The sequence below is a fragment of the Caretta caretta genome, chromosome 3 (assembly GCF_965140235.1).
Source record: "Caretta caretta isolate rCarCar2 chromosome 3, rCarCar1.hap1, whole genome shotgun sequence".
Lineage (NCBI taxonomy): Eukaryota > Metazoa > Chordata > Testudines > Cheloniidae > Caretta > Caretta caretta.
The window spans coordinates 139,816,632-139,834,012 of record NC_134208.1 but is presented as its reverse complement, the minus strand read 5'-3'; the positions used below and the strand labels follow the sequence as shown (position 1 = coordinate 139,834,012).

The following is a 17,381-nucleotide window of genomic DNA, read 5'->3' as shown; positions in this document are numbered from 1 at the left end:
ATAGACCACATCTACTGCTCCCCCCCCCCCCCCCCCCATGCACAAGGCTTGTTACCCTGTGAAAGAAAGCTATTAGGTTGGTTTGGCTCGATTTATTCAAATCCAACAAATCCATGCTGACTGTTACTTATCACCTTATTATCTTTATCTAGGTATTTGAAAATTGATTGCTTAATTATTTGGTCCATTGTCTTTCTGGGTACTGAAGTTAAGCTGATTGGCCTGTAGTTCCCCAGGTTGTCCTTGTAGTGGGGTGGTCACCCTGCTCTGGCCCTGAAGGGGTTAAAACAGCCCGGGGAGAGGGCTGCCTGGGGAGCTAATACTAAAAGCAGTCCTGGAGAGGGCTGCGGCTGGGGGAAAAGCAGTGAGAACAGCTGCGGGAAGCTGATTGAGTAGCTGACCACACTGAGGGGGAAAACAATGGTTGCCCTGTTTTAGTATAAGTAAAATCTGGACAATTTCAGGATTCTGCAGGTGATCGTATTTCAGTTTTCAGGTCTTGCTTCCATTTCCATTTATTACCCAGTCTCCACATGATACATTTCCTAGATTTATGTGATGTCATTTATAAAGTCGTTCAAGGTGTACAGATAGCTTCTAATTCCCATTATCAGCAGATTTCACACTAACGAAAAACCCTGCAACTTTTCTTTGCAGTGTCATATTTCAAAGAATGCTGGTTATGGCTAAACGTAGATGAAATAGCTTCAATAGAACTTTCTTTTCTTTAATTCCTTCTATTTCTAGTCATCACATTGTGACACTCTGTACCTCGGGGGAACACCCTGCACCTCCATGTTCATCCTGGTAAAATGATTGTGTGGTATCCAATGCCAAGTTTGTCATGTCAGGTGTCTTCGGAAGGCCCGTGATGCACTGAGCATTGCTGTCATAGTGATGTCATAGTAATTGTTGTTACAGTAATGTTATAGGTTATAATTTCATGTATATAGTTATGAGGCTGAAAATGTGTTTTCATGGCTTAAAATAAACCCAGGCAAAAACTCTCCAAGAGCAGAGAGGCAGTTCACACCTCATCAGGCATGTATGGGATAAACCTAGCCCAGGCCACAGGAATAAAGGACGCTGGCCTAGGCAGCAACAAAAGGATCTGTTGGACTCTCAAGTGAGTCACCCCCCTTCCTTTGGTCAGTTTGGGACTGCGATGGGGTAATGCTTACCTGACTCTAAAGGGGAGGGGTCCAAAGCCAAGAGGGAAGAAAGGACATGATAAAAGGGAGAGACATTTACCATACTCTTTCTCTCTCTTCCACCTACATCTACATACACCACACCAAGCGACTGATGCGCTGATCAAAGGAGAGAGCCTGGCTGAAGAGCAACCAGCCAACCTGTGGTAGGAAGCATCTAAGTTTGTAAGGGCATTCTAATGTTAGAATCAGCTTAGAATGCGTTTTGCTTTTATTTCATTTGACCAAATCTGACTTGTTATGCTTTGATTTATAATCACTTAGATTTATTAACTACAGAGATAAATTTTATTTGTTTATTCTATCTGAAGCAGTGCATTTGGTTTGAAATATGTCAGAGACTCCCCTTGGGATAACAAGCCTGGTGCATATATATTTCTTTGTTAAACTGACAAACTCATATAAGCTTGCAACAGGCATAACTGGACACTGCAAGACGGAGGTTCCTAGAGTTGTGTCTGGGACCGGAGATATTGGCTAGTGTCATTCGGTTGCACAATCCAAGGAGCAGCTTACATGCCAGAGGCTGTGCGTGAACAGCCCAGGAGTGGGGGTTCTCACAGCAGAGCAGGGTAAGGCTGGCTCCCAGAGTCAAGGATTGGAGAGACCTAGCAGATCACCAGTCCAGTTAACACCAGAGGGAAATGTCTCACACATAATTAAGCATTTCCACTTTCATAATGAATTGCTGGGGTGACTTTCTAACTATTCTGTATTATTAGTCATTACATACATTTCTTGCAAGGAAAAATAAACATTCTTTTGAAGAGTGGAGACATTTTAAAATCTCAAATTTCCCTCCCACAGTATCCTGTATAATCTGTGACCTCCATTTCCAAGAGCTGTCTATGAAGTGAGATGTTAATTCAATTTTACATTACACTATTTTCCTCCATATTAATAGGCATCTTATGCACCCTAGGTACAAATATAAAAGTCACCAGCCCATGTGCTCTCCAATTGATAGTTTTTAATGAATCTCTGCTCTAACACAATGAATTCAAATGCTGGCATTTACTACCATGTTCCTGAAGAATGCTTATAGGTTTGGGACTTTCAGACAGCATTTGTGCTGGTGGCACACTAATTGAGTAGCATAGATGTTTAAAATCCTCATCCAGCAAGGGTTTTTGTATTCCTGTTTCTAAAGCAGCCAGAGGTCCAGGTGTCCTTTAAGAGTTTCCCAGATCAGGTAAACAGCTGGAAACTGCACAAAACAAGCAATCACAACAAAACGCATCCTCCCCTCTACCCCAGGTTGTAGTTGGGGGGGAAAAAACATCAAAACTGCTTCCAAGTTTGTCACATTCTCATGTTGCTTTGGTAACCCTGAGAATTTGTAATAAACTAGCAAGTATTATGTATACTATTGCTCTTTACTGGGATGGAATCAGAACTGCTCAGCTGTGTTAGAGACCTTCTGCTGCCAAAAGACTTTAGAGATTCTCCTCCACCTGTGCTTTCTGGAGCAGGAAGTTCCAAGTGCTATTCCACACTGCCACCAACAAAGACATAACTGGGGAGTAACTCACCACAAGTTACTGAGCTCAATACAGAGGTAGCTAGAGGAAATTTAACAGCCTGAGTTATACAGGAGGCCAAGTTACATGAGGCAATGGTCCCTTCTGGCCTTAAACTGTATGAATCTATGTCATGCCACCAGGCTGCTGCCTCTTGTTAATGATCATTTACAGATGCTAACCAGTCCTTTCCACTCCTTTGATACTTCTCAGTGGTGAGAAGAGAGTCCTCCAGCCAGCTTCAACCTGGTTTCTTTCCCAAGCACTTATAACTAAAACTGGTTGGAAAATGCTTATTTTTTGCAGAAAAATAAAATGTTTCTTTTTTTTTATTATTTTTTTTCATTTTTTCCCCAATCACAGCCAAAACAAATGTTGATTTTCAAAAACAAAAACAAAACAAAGAAACAAAACACCAGAAAATTTTGACCAAAATCATTTTGGTTGAAAAACCATTTTGTTTTTTTAAAAAACATATTTTGACAGACTTCAACCAGATCTACTAAAAATGCTAGCTGGAGAGTCTATTCCTTTTTGTGGGCCGAGGAGGATTTATTCCACTGTATGCCCTTCATAAATCCACACTTCCATATAAATGCATAAGAACATAAGAATGGCCATAGTGGGTCAGACCAAAGGTCCATCCAGCCCAGTATCCTATCTATTGACAGTGGCCAATGCCAGGTGCCCCAGAGGGAGTGAACCTAACAGGTAATGATCTCTCTCTTGCCATCCAATCTCCACCCTCTGACAAACAGAGGCTAGGGACACCGTTCCTTACCCATACTGGCTAATAGCCATTAATGGACATAACCTCCATTTTCTTTCTCCAGCTGACCATGGCCTTGGGTATAAATTGCCTCTTCATGCTTCCTAGACTGACTGAATTGTATAGAAGATGTTTTGGTTCAGGAGAAACTTCTCAAAGCTATTTTTGTTCTGTTTAGATGAGCCTGCCTGCCCAGTTTTGGAGGCTGGAATGAACGAGGTTTGATTCCTCAAGGAATCAATTCTGAAGCACTTAGAGGAGAGGAAAGTGATTAGGAACAGTCAGCATGGATTCACCAAGGGCAAGTCATGCCTGACTAATCTAATTGCCTTCTATGACGAGATAACTGACCCTGTGGATGAGGGGAAAGCAGTGAACGTGTTATTCCTTGACTTTAGCAAAGCTTTTGGTACGGTCTCCCACAGTATTTTTGCTAGCAAGTTAAAGAAGTATGGGCTGGATGAATGGACTATAAGGTGGATAGAAAGCTGGCTAGGTCGTCGGGCTCAATGGGTAGTGATCAATGGCTCCATGTCTAGTTGGCAGCCGGTATCAAGTGGAGGTCGGTCCTGGGGCCGGTTTTGTTCAATATCTAAATGATCTGGAAGATGGTGTGGATTGCACCCTCAGCAAGTTTACAGATGACACTAAACTGGGAGGAGTGGTAGATACGCTGAAGGGTAGGGATAGGATTCAGAGGGACTTAGAGGCAAATTTAGAGGATTGGGCCAAAAGAAATCTGATGAGGTTCACCAAAGACAAGTGCAGAGTCCTACACTTAGGACAGAAGAATCCCATGCACCGCTACAGACTAGGGACCGAATGGCTAGGCAGCAGTTCTGCAGAAAAGGACCTAGGGGTTACAGTGGACAAGAAACTGGATATGAGTCAACAGTGTGCCCTTGTTGCAAGAAGGCTAACGGCATTTTGGGCTGTATAAGTAGGGGCATTGCCAGCAGACTGAGGGATGTGATCGTTCCCCTCTATTCAACATTGGTGAGGCCTCATCTGGAGTACTGTGTCCACTTTTGGGCCCCACACTACAAGAAGGATGTGGAAAAATTGGAAAGCATCCAGCGGAGGGCAACAAAAATGATTAGGGGACTGGAACACATGAGTTATGAGGAGAGGCTGAGGGAGCTGGGATTGTTTAGCCTGCAGAAGAGAAGAATGAGGGGGGATTTGATAGCTGCTTTCAACTACCTGAAAGGGGGTTCCAAAGAGGATGGGTCTAGACTGTTCTCAGTGGTAGCAGATGACAGAACAAGGAGTAATGGTCTCAAGTTGCAGTGGGGGATGTTTAGGTTGGATATTAGGAAAAACTTTTTCACTAGGAGGGTGGTGAAGCACTGGAATGCGTTGCCTAGGGAGGTGGTGGAATCTCCTTCCTTAGAGGTTTTTAAGGTCAGGGTTGACAAAGCCCTGGCTGGGATGATTTAGTTGGGGATTGGTCCTGCTTTGAGCAGGGGGTTGGACAGATGACCTCCTGAGGTCCCTTTCAACCCTAATATTCTATGTTTCTATGATTGCTCCGGACATTGTTAACACCTCAGTTAACAAAATAACCCCTTCGTGCATCTGCTCCCCAGAGCGCCCAGGAATCCTCTGTTCTGCATCAAGTTTTAAGATGTACAACTCTCAAGAAGGAAATGTTAAATGCTGTTCCAGTGCGGGCTAAAAAGGCCTCACCAAACCAAATGCACAACCTCATCCGGCAGGACTGGTCTTTTTTACCACCTGAAGCATGGTTGGCTGATGAATAGCAGCCTTCATTAACATTCCTATGTTCTTTCGTTTCTTTTAGTCCCTTTGCATCCACCTTTTAATAACAGTGGTGAGTACGTTAACAACGGCTATCCCCTCTTGCGCACAGTGCAGGGACGGCTCTAGGCACTAGCTTGTGGTGGCACAGTTCTAGGGGCGGCATTCCAGTGCCAGACATGCTGCCCCTAGAAATGTGCCCCCGCCACCCCAGCTCATCTCCGCTCCACCTCCGCCTGCTCCCCTGAGTGCACCGCCACCACTCTGCTTCTCCCCCCGCCCTCCCAGGCTTGCCTCACGCGGAACACCTGTTTGGCGCGGCAAGCCTGGGAGGGAGGGAGGAGAAGCTGAGCGGTGGCACGATCGGGGGAGGCGGCGGTGGTAGAGTGGAGGTGAGCTGGGGTGGGGAGCGGTTCCTCTACCCCCACCGTTACTTCCTGCGCTCCCTCCCCACCTTCGCTCACCTCCACTCCACCTGCTCCCCTGAACGCGCTGCCTCTCCCTCGCCTGAGAAGGGGGGGGAGACGCAGAGCAGTGGCATGTTCAGGGGAGCAGGCGGAGGGGAGGTGAGCTAGGGCAGGGGGTTGGGGGGGAAGAAGCAGGAAGTAATGGGGGGGAAATGCGGCACACCTGGGGGAGGAGGAGGGGCCGGGCATTTGGGGAAGGGGTTGGGAAGGAGCGGAGTTGGGGCGGAGCCGGGGGCGGGGGGGTATGAAAAAAAAGTGGGGGTGGCCAAAATTTTTTTTGCTTGGGGCAGCAAAAATCCTAGAACCGGCCCTGGCACAATGTGCCAAAAAATTGTACATCAAACCATTTTTTTTCTCAGTGCTGTTGTAAAGGGAAGTAATGAAGATGCGCTGAGTAATTTAAAATCTTTTCCCTAATGTACGTGGGTAATGTTGGTTGTCATTTTGTTATTTTCATTTTCCCTGTACTCTTTTACAACAGCCTTAACCCAATTATTGGCTGAATTACACTCTCAGGCAAAATTCACCCCTCCCAGGAACATATTCTGACTAAGTGGCGATCAAGCTAAAGTTTGGGAGGATGGGGAAGCTGGAATTCACCCTTCTCCCCAGCACAACCCCTCCTACACTGCCACTATATCAGCTGTGGGGCCTGAATAGCCATTCCTACCCTTCCACCGTCCCTGTGCAAGGCTCACTTTCTCTTAAACCATGGATTTAGTACATCCTCCCCAGGCTGCTGCCACCTGGTCCTCTCCATGCTGCTCTGTTTAGGATAGGTGTGAAGTCTGCCTCAGCAGTATACAGGAAGTGCAGAGGCCCATTTGTTTAGTCACTCTGCCTGCACCCCCGCTCCCGTTGCAAAGGGGTACTACAAGATTGAAGTGATGCAGAGGTTCTTGCAGAGACTAGAATTTGGCTACTCCTATAGTGTAGCTGGTATATTTCTTAACACCACTGGCTATTTCAAGAACCCGTTTCTTGTGCACCATGTACTTGTAACACTGAAAATGCCCATTGTCTTCTTTTCTATTGCTAGCAGAGTTTCAAAGGAAAACTGGAGAGAGACGGTTAGCAACAGCTTCTCCTTTCAAATCTCATCTTAAGAGAGGCGGCAAGAAGGAAGAAATGTAAGGGGAGGACATGCAGGGAGAAAAGTTTTACATTTACTTTTCACTCGGTGAATGCTGTAACAAAAAGGTTGGTCAAGATTTAAAGACCTAGCGGATAAAAAGGCCCTGTCAATTCAAGTACATTGACTGGAAGTTAACTACATGATGTTTGGAAGCCTCTTCAGCCAACCATATCATAGCTTTCATCCAAGCCCTACAGATAATGTGAAGCATTTTTTTTTTTTTTGGTCTTGACACACACAGTTGACCTGAGAATAATTTGTTAGTAGAGTGATATCATAAAGAACAAAATCACAAGCAAAAATATTTAAGTCGTGGACTTGATAGAATCACTCTAGGATGGAAGCTCTTTTACCAGACTGTCAGGACCAAACGCGTTGCCGCTGCGGTGGTACTAGAAAATTATATGAAGATGTTCTGTATGGATTATCAAAGGCTAAGAGCTGGGTAGCTCAGAGATCACTAAACATCATTTGATGTTCCAGAGTAACTAAGAAGTCTGCCTGTTGAATTTATAACATGGTTTAGTTAGTAACACTGTCCCTCTGGGCCACAAGGGCAGTCAAATAAGTCTGAGCCCATATAGCCAATGCTGACAGTGCAATCCTAGGAAAGGCACTATTAGGTATTATCAGGTCCCTAGTGCCCAGCTCTGGTAGTTGTCCAAGTGGAAGATTAAAATCTTATGGCAATAGGATATCATGGGTACAGTTGGCATAGGTTGGCTACAGCATACAGCTAGACATCCTACACAGAATGGCTGCTTGTAAAGCTATTTTGCATGAATATTTTTATTTAGAATCATATACTTCTTTGGTATAGGCTCAGTAATAACCATGGCAATTCAATGATTAAGCACCTTTCAGTTAAAATGCCGCCACTTCTCTAACCCTTTCCATTTAATAATTAAAGAGCCAAATTTGTCCCTGCTGTAAGAGTTAATGAATCCTCATGACACACCCACAAGGCAGCCAGTCCTTTACAGGAAGTATCTGAGCACCTACATACTCATTCAGGTACCTAAATGTGAGAGTTTGGGTCCAACTTGCATTTTCATACAGAAGTACAACTCCCATGGAAGCTAGATTTTTCCTGAGGGCAGAGCCAAGCCTTATATGTTAATTTTTGCACTTAGGAGCATGGTATTTGTTGGTTAAATTTTACCCTGAACAATGCTTATTGTACCCCTAACACACAGCACCAAAAGGGTCACATCTTTCAAGGCACTAACCCCTCCCAATCAATGGGAGCTAGCAAGTCAGTATCGTGCAGCAGATGCTCAGCATTTTGGAAGTTTTGACCCTGATATATTTAATAACACCTCAAGTGAGAGCAGATTTTAGAGAGGAAAAAGTCCAAGGGATACATTTAGCTCCCCTCTCCTGCAATGTGTATGCTCTCATTGGAGACTTGTGTGCATCCAAAGGCAAAATTTGTCCCTATGATTGTTGGCTGTTCATGTATTTTTAACTGTTCACCACCAAACTAAAATATATATGCTTCCTCTTTCTTTCTCAGCTTGTCAAAATTGTATTTATTATTGGGTTTTGTTAACATCTTGGCTAAAGGCTCATATTATTACAAACAAGATGCCCTAAGCCAGTCCTTCACATTTGCCTCTCACTGAGTCTCTAACCAACCAGAACAATAGTTTTAGCTAATTTTCCATCTAGACTTAAAGCCAGATCCTTTTTTAAAAAAGTGTTTTGGCCTGTAGCAGATGAAAGATTTATAGAAGCAGTAATAAATGGCATGGAAATGTCACTTTGATTATGTACATTCTCCATGAATCCATTCTTATTCCATGGTATCAATGACTACATACTTGCGTAAATTAACCTGTCATATCACTATTTCAGATTATATATAAACCTTACCTCACACCATTCTATCCTTCCATCAGGGTTGTTGCTAATCTTCCTGAAAAAGGTCTTAACATCTTGATCCTTCACTTCTGGACCAAAGAGGGTTTGTACTGTCTCATAGAATGTATCATAATCTATTTCATCTGTATTGGAACAAGAATAACAAAACAAAAAAATCCATCAGAGTCCAACAGAGTTGAACTAGCAAATTGTTTCTTCTCATATTTCCTTCTTTGGCAAGGTGACTGGCCCAGTGGATTGGGGGTCGGGAGGAGGGGAGCAGTAGATGAGATAGATCTTGATTTGGGAAAAATTTTTGACACAGTCCCACATGACATTCTCATAAGCAAAATAGGGAATTATGGTCTGAGGTAAATACTATAAGATGGGTGCACAACTCCTTGAAAGACCATACTCAAAAGGTTCAATGTCTAACTGGGAGGGTCTACCTAGTGGGGTCCTGCAGGAGTCAGTCCTGGGTCCAGTACTAGCCAATATTTTCATTAATGATTTGGAATAATGGAGTAGAGAGTATGCTTATAAAATTTGCAGATGACACCAAGCTGGGAGGGATTGTAAGCACTTTGGAGACAGGATTAGAATTCAAAACTACCTTGACAAATTGGAGAATTGGTCTGAATTCAACAAGATGGAATTCAATAAAGACAAGCACAAAATATTAAATTTAGAAAGGAAAAATTAAATGAAAAACTACAAACTGGGGAATAACTGGCTAAGTAATAGTACTGCTGAAAAGTATCTGGGGGTTATAGTGGATCACAAATTGAAGATAAGCCAACAATGTAATGCAGTTGTGAAAAGGCTAATATCATTCTCAGGTGTATTCACAAGAATGTTTTGTATAAGACACAGGAGGCAATTTCCCAGCTTTACTCAGCACTGGTGAGAAGGCCTAAGCTGGAGTACTGGGTCCAATTCTGGGCGCCACACCTTAGGAAAGATGTGGACAAATTGGAGAGCATTGAGAAGAGAGCAACAAAAATGATAAAAGGTTTAGAAAACCAGACCTCTGAGGAAAGTTTAAAAAAAGGGGGGGGCTTGTTCAATCTCGAGAAAAGAAGACTGAGGAAAAGGGTGGACCTGATAACACTTTTTAAATATACTAGGGGCTGTTATAAAGAGGATGGTGATGAATTGTTCTCCTTGTCCACTGAAAGTAGGACAAGAAATGCGTGTAATTTGCAGAAAAGGAGATTTAGGTTACATATTATGAAAAGCTTTCTAACTATAAGGGTAGTTAAGCTCTGGAATAGGCTTCCACGGGAGGTTGTGGCATCTCCATCATTGGAGGTTTTAAGAACAGGTTAGATCAACACCTGTCAGGGATTGTCTAGGTTTACTTGGGCCTGCCTCAGTACAGGGTGCTGGACTAGATCACCTCTTGAGGTCCATTCCATCCCTACATTTCTATGATACTACATTTGGTTCCTGGCTTGATTTCGCCTTCAGCATCATTAATGTTTAAGTTCTCAGTCTTCTTGTTGAATTCATTCTAGCATCCCTGCCAAAAATATTTCAGCCTTTTTAATTTCCAAAAATCTCATGGGTTGACAAGTAATTTACAAACAAACAGTGCAGCCTAGAAAACCGGCGGGGTGGGAAGGAAAATGGCGTGGAAACTTTCCACTCCCAATTCTGGCTTCCTCTGAGAGGTGTTAAGACAGCATTCTGCTAACCTGCCCCCCAGAGATATACTGAGGACAGAGTATGTGATAAAACTGACTTTTTTGTGCACGTAAAGCTGCTGGCCTGCAGTGATAACAACCCACTTGAGGTTGAGTTACTTATGATAATATAAATTGATTGACTTGGACAATTAATTGGTTCATGTGTTTGATTCATTCAAAAACACAGATCACTACAGAAAGATTAATCCTGCATTGTGCAGGAGGTCAGACTAGATGATCATAATGGTCCCTTCTGGCCTAAATATCTATCTATAAGTACTATTATGGGGAATCACCATGTGGGGATGCTGCCAGGCAGAATACATTTTTGTGAGTAAATGGCTCAGCAACAGAATCTGGCTAGAATAAGACTGCTGTAGGTTTTAGCTTATCAGGGAAAATATTTTCTTAGCACAATCTGCATATTTCCCTTTAAAGGAGGGAAGGTGAGCCATAGCCTGTATGCCAGTTTGGGGTCTTCTGTAGAATCCTGGGCCATCCCACCTAGCTACCCAGCCTCCACTCCAAAATTACACAGTCGCTCAATCAGAAAGACAATGCCTCTTACCCTGATCTTTAATGTACACCCCTAATCTTTCCTCCCTCTTCTGGGCGACTGTTTTTCCAATCAGTGTCTGAAACTGCTTCAAGGCGTAGTTGAATTTTGCCACATCAGAAAGAGTACTGAGTTTTTCTTTTTCTGAATCCCGCCTGTCAGACATCTTCAATTGATGGCATGGAGGGGAGGTATGCAGGAAGGACAGCTTGGAGAATCCTCCTCCTCACGGCGCCCCCCCCCCAATCCTTGTTTTGGGTCTGAAATCTTAAACTTTCATGGAAGAGTGTGTGAGGTTCAGCTGCATGACCCTAATTCCGGGTGTCACTTAATTGAGTGAGTGATGATTGGCTTGATAAGCACTTCCTGCTGGCAAGCCTACCAGCAAACTCCTGATGTCATAACCCTTCGTTACCTCACAGAGTCCCTATTGATCACTGAATGGCAGTTTCCTCTCCCACTTCCCTCCTTTGCAGAAAACATATATATACACAAGGAGCTTATAAAGACAGAATTTGCTAGTCACTCAGTGTCAGACAGAGGTCATCTTCTCCTGGGCACCTAGGGACTCTCTGCCCTTCTCGCTACCTGGACAGCATCCTCTCTCCCTCTTGGGGTTCTAGGGCTTCCTTCCAACCCCCATGAGCAGAGCTTCCCTCCCTTCTGTCTGATGGGTATTAATTTCATACTTCAGCTGCACAAGCTCATGTGCAGGGCACAGAGTGGCTGAGCTAAGGAAGAGCCTTTCTCCACTTGGGAAAAGGAGGGGAAGGGTGACTTGCAGGTGGCTTTTAATACAGGGAGATGGATGTTTTTAAAACCAAAATGTCATGTCATTGTTTAGAGAAGAGGCAAAACTTTCCTTGTTTTATCCAAGGACAGTTCACTAGTGGGGTGGAGAAAGGGATGCACAGCAGCTCCCTATTAGCTCTCTCTTCCATCCAGCAGTCCCCATAGTGCAGAAGCCCTGATCCTCATAGGGGAGCAGGGCTTTTTTTTCAAATGGACTGGAGCATTTTTCTTTGAAATGCCTTTTCACCTATTTTGTTATATACCATTGTAGATGAGTGGCCACCTCATGGTGCCCCCTGACAGCCTCAAGGCAGCCCGGCATGCAGCTCCTCACCTCAGTTTCCCTTCTTGGATCTCCAAGTAAACACTTACAAAAGCCCTCCTTAGGGGTTGATTTATTAAAGTTCAGAACTCAACACAAATGTCTTCTCTCCAGCTGGGTACAGCCCACAGTCCCCTGGTCAGGGCACAGTCCTTCCTGCCTTAGCAAGCTACTCCCAGCCCTTTCTAGCTGGAGCAATTCTCATGGTCTTCCCTGCAGAAGCCTCTCTCCCTCTAGTTCTCTCCCTTATTGCAGCCACCTTCTACTCTTTATAGGAAATCACCTGATTCCCCTGAGGTGGGGCTTTGTAATCAGGGTTGGCTTGGCCTCAGGCTCTCCAGCATCAGCCACCCTGTTACAAACATACACAGGAAAACAAGATTTTCTGTATCAAATGAGACCAATGGGACATCATGCTCTCTCCTACGTCTACCACTGGTTTATACCAGATGATCTAGCAGAATGTGGGGAAAAAAACCCATAATCCACCTGATTATTTGTGCAGTGCTATCATTGGGCAGGGAGAAGAAGGAGGTGAGGGGAAGATACCCTTCAGACTCATAGCAATCAGCTTCCCCCACGAAGCATATGTGGTTACTTTCCTTCCTATCTACACATGGTATTGGTTGTTACATTATTCAGCTACTCTTTTAAATTTCTCTGCTGTACTAAACTCTGATTGCCCGTGATTAAGTTCAGTGACATGTGATGCAGTATTTCCTTTTATTTGTCGTAAATATTCCTGGGGGCTTGAAGAGAACCCCTGGTCCTGGTTCTATGGGATATGGTAAAAAGATGGTGCTGAGTGGTAGCCACCGCAGACTTCATACACTTTATTATTTCCTTCCCCTGTAAATCTTCTCCTTCTGAAGTTCGATAGTCATAGTATTTACTATCTTTCCTCATGTGTAAACCCAGCTGTACCTGGAACCTGCTTCTCATTTGCACATTTGATTCTAGGTCACTGGTCGAGATCTGGTCAGTAGCGATCCAACATTGTCAGCATCGGACAGCGGTTTGGTGGTCTAAGTGCAATTAGTAGCGAGCTCAAATACCACAGCTGACACTCCTTTGAATTAGCCCACTTCTTCTTGGCCTCTGCTGCAACTGCCAACTAAATGGGCCTGGAGCTGAGCTGCCCTCTCTCTTTTATGCTAATCCCGCAGTGTATGTACACATTTCAAATTACTAGCTACGCTCCTGGACTGTGCTCAGGTTTCTGCCAAAGGCTGCCTGGCAAGTGGAACATCCAGAGGAGAAATTCAAGCATTACATTCATAAGATTATAGTCTCCTATGTGTCCAGCTCAACACCGCAAAGGAGAAGCGGGCTGTCAAGGAGCCAGTTATGCCTTCCTGATTCTGTACTTGCTAAAATCCCAGCTGGCCTACAGGAAGTAAGTGCCTTTCTTCTGTGTTACTCACTGGAATTCACCTTCCAGGGCAGGAAATCCCATTCTGAACAGGTGAATATTTAATATTCCAGGGTTGTATTAACAAGTCTACCCTGCTCTCTTAGAGCTTGCCAGCCCAGCTCCCTTTGCTCATCATAGGCTGCACACCTTTTGCCTAATGCCCACCACAGGAGCGTTACCCCCTTATGCTGGGAACAGACTCTCAGCAAATGTGTACCAAGACACCATAGTCTGCAAAGTATTTTTAATTCAGCACTGTAATGGAGTGAACTTATTGGCCAGTGCATCCCCTCATGGCGGGGCATGGCATTACAGTGACTCCACTTCAGTTCCCCCACACATCAATTTTGCACTATGACAGTTGCTCTCTTCTCACAACTCCAGCCAGCTTGTTCATAATCTTACTCCTTGCAGGGTAGTAAAGAGTCCCATGGCCCCGTATCAGGTCACCAGCCCCAGCCCGGTGTCTATAGTCATTGCCTCATCTTCTCAGGAAGCTTTCCTGTCCCCCTTTTCTGGAGATGGTAGGGGAATCCAGGCCACTCTCTCCTCTGGGTTCCAGGCCTGGGAATCTGTGTTTAACTAATGAAGACCTGCTCCTTCCTACATCTGTCTACAGGTCCCTTTCCCAGTATTATGCTTTCCAAGCCTCTCTCTTGGGAAGGATGACTCCTTGTGTGGCTTCTTGCCAGTCTATTGCTGAGGAGCCTCTTCTTGAAAGTTTCTAGCTTCCCTGTCATTTTCCTGGAACCTTTTCACCCTCCTTTCCTCAGGGCCAGCCCCAAGATATGTACCTTACTATAGCTCTCCACTCTCAGTCCTTCCCTTTATATTCGTCCTTCCTCTATAGACACCACCCAGTCTGATTCTCCCCAGCTGGGTCTAATCCTTAATTACCTGTTTCCCTTCTAGGTCTCAGAATGGGCTAATTGGCCTGTCCAGCTCCACTTAACCCTATCTGCCATTGTGCGGTTTATACACCTCCATCATATGCACCTACTGTTCCAGGACGTATACAGGGGGTAACACCCATAAGTCATTCTGTTTGTTAATGGATTGTTTTGAGATCTGCTGTTGGACAAAGTGCTACATAAGAGCTAGGCATTAGTATATTATTGTACTGGTTTGTGCCTTCGGGATCCTGTACTACTACTGCTGAAGTCAATGGCACCTTTGGTATTTTCTTCAGTGGCGCATGACTGGGCCCATAGGCCTTTACTGCAACTTGTTGCATATGGTCACAACTTTGCTCCCACATGGAGCCCCATTGACTTCATTGAGGCTCCCCCTTCATGGCAGGTTTGGTGACCTAGATTGTATTGCATTCTATTCAGTTCTCACACTGTACCCACCATCATGGTAGATGCTGAGCCCCTTATAGAGTAAAAAAAAAGATCTTCCTTTCTATTTCCCCCTGGGGTAGAGTAAATTAAGTGTTGTTTTTTCCCCACTACAATGTTAATATGAAATAGTCAAAAGACTTAGTGTTTGATCATATTTATACATTGTAAAGTCTTACCATTTTCTCAATAGTGCTAAGGGACACAGCATGGTCCAATGGTTAGTCAGGGGAGCGAGGGTCCATTCCTGGCTATTCCACTTACTTCTTGTATGACCTTATCAAGTTGCTAAATTTATCTGTAAAACAGAATAACATCCCACCTATGAAACAGTTACAGTAAAACCTCATTCATCCTTACTCATTAGTCTTTGCACTTTACAGTGTGTACCAAAGCAGCAGTCTCTGTCCACTTCTGTACAGCACACTGCTGCTAAATCTTTGACAAGTCTTGCATTACTAAGATTTATTTTTACAAAATGCTGTTTAACATTTACTTGACTATTATACTCAGAGTACACATAATATAGAATAGTACAGATCATACATAAAACTGAACTATAATTCAATTATAGCAAAGTACATTTTGAGGCACTAGCTTTGTTTAAAAAATTATTTGTTCGTTGACTTACTTGCCAGTTATGGGATGCATTGATTCATCATTCATTAGTGCAATAGTACATAGGTTCTGCTGTATTAATCCTATTTAGCATTTACAGCACTTTGCATTTTCCAAGTGCTGTACGAACATTAAATGGGCTTTTCAGATACCTTTAATCCATTCAAGTGAGATTTAAAGAATAGTAAGACATAATACAAAAGAGGTGTAATGTAATTGAAACAGAGTCTTTGGAATCAGTAATCACTGCAAATGCTGAAGAGAGAAAATACCCACATAAGGCAAGGTAACACACACACACACACACACACACACAAAACCATGCACAAAAGTATTAACAAAACTACCATAATATCTTAAGTGTAATTCTTTTCTATTCTGGTTTAAAAATAAAATGTATCTGCAGATTAAGTAATAAAATATTGTGCACTTTTAAAGCTACACAGAGTTGGTCTTTGAGGCACATGTTAACTTATCAACAGAAAGCTCCGCTGACAAAGTACCACATCACCTCTGAGAGCAGATATTTGTCCCATCCTATATCAACATTCCCAGGACCAACAAATTCCAAATATTTCAGGGGAATAAATTAGCAACACTGTTGACTGGGGAATGATATAATCTTTCATCCCAAAGCAACGGGTTCTTCTAGAACAGACATCCTCACTAGCAGCTCAGGGGGCCATTGGTTTATCATAGAATCATAGAATATCAGGGTTGGAAGGGACCTCAGGAGGTCATGTAGTCCAACCCCCCTGCTCAAAGCAGGACCAATCCCCAATTTTTGCATCAGATACCTAAATGGCCCCCTCAAGGATTGAACTCACAACCCTAGGTTTAGCAGGCCAATGCTCAAACCACTGAGCTATCCCTCCCCCCGAGGAATGGTGGAATGGTGACCAAAGCATGAAGGGGCATACGAATGTTTAGCATATCTGGCATGTAAGTACCTTGCAGTGCTGGCTACAAAAGTGCCAAGCAAATGCCTGTTCTCACTTTCTGGTGACATTGTAAATAAGGGCATGGCTACACTTGCAGATGTAGAGCGCTGGGAGTTAAACCCACCTTCGGCGAGCGCAGTAGGGAAAGCACTGCTGTCTGTCCATGCTGACAGCTGACAGCGCACTGGCGTGGCCACATTTGCGGCATTGGGAGCAGTGCATTATGGGCAGCGATCCCAGCATGCAAGTGACTGCAATGCACTTTTCAAATGGGGGTGGGATGGGGTGGAGTGTGACAGGGAGTGTGTTGTGTATATGTGGGGAGGAGAGAGTGGATTTTTGGGGTGCTGAGAGTGTCAGCGTGCTGTCTTATTGCCTAGTAATTCACATAATCATAGATTCCTTTAATTTCACTATCAGTGCAGATGTAATTGTCTTATCTGATGATAAAGCTGCGTATGAGAAAACCCAGTTAGAAGAGCCCGATCAAAAATAAATCAGCCACCATCACTTTTGGTCCTAATTAACTCCTTTGTCAGCCATCATAGCAAAGGCATCATGCATTCATAGATTTTTAGGCCAGGAGGGCTCATTAGATGATCTAGTCTGACCTCCTGTATCACAGGCCATTAAATTTCACCCAATTAACTTGTACTGAGTCAGAGGTGCCAATTTTGAGAGTTCCTGGGGGTGCTCGACCACCCTCTACCCCAGGCCCCAGACCCAGTCCACTCCTTCCCCAAAACCCCCAGCCCTGCCCCACCTTGTCCTCCCCTGTTCCACCCTGCCTTTCCCCACCTCATTATGCCCCCCCACCTCTTCCTGCCCCCCACTCCTCCCCGTCCTCCCCAGCACCTCCTGCATGCCACTGAACAGCTGATCACCGTGGGGCAAGGAGCTGGCTGCCAGTGGGTGCTGAGCACTTACTATTTTTTTCCATGGGTGCTCCAGCCCCAGAGCACCCACAGAGTTGGTGCTTAGGTA

At 44.2% G+C, this 17,381-nt stretch overlaps 1 protein-coding gene across 1 annotated transcript in view; it reads right to left on the bottom strand.

The window, feature by feature from the left end:
* The window catches only part of WDR64 (WD repeat domain 64), a 133,082-nt gene extending 121,946 nt beyond the window's left edge, over positions 1 to 11,136 (bottom strand). The window contains exons 1-2 of the mRNA XM_048846211.2: positions 10,983 to 11,136; positions 8,739 to 8,869 (exon numbers count right to left, since the gene is read on the bottom strand). Coding sequence (XP_048702168.1) covers positions 8,739 to 8,869; positions 10,983 to 11,136 — 285 coding nt within the window. The remainder of the gene's footprint in view (positions 1 to 8,738; positions 8,870 to 10,982) is intronic.
* Between the last annotated feature and the right edge of the window lie 6,245 nt (positions 11,137 to 17,381).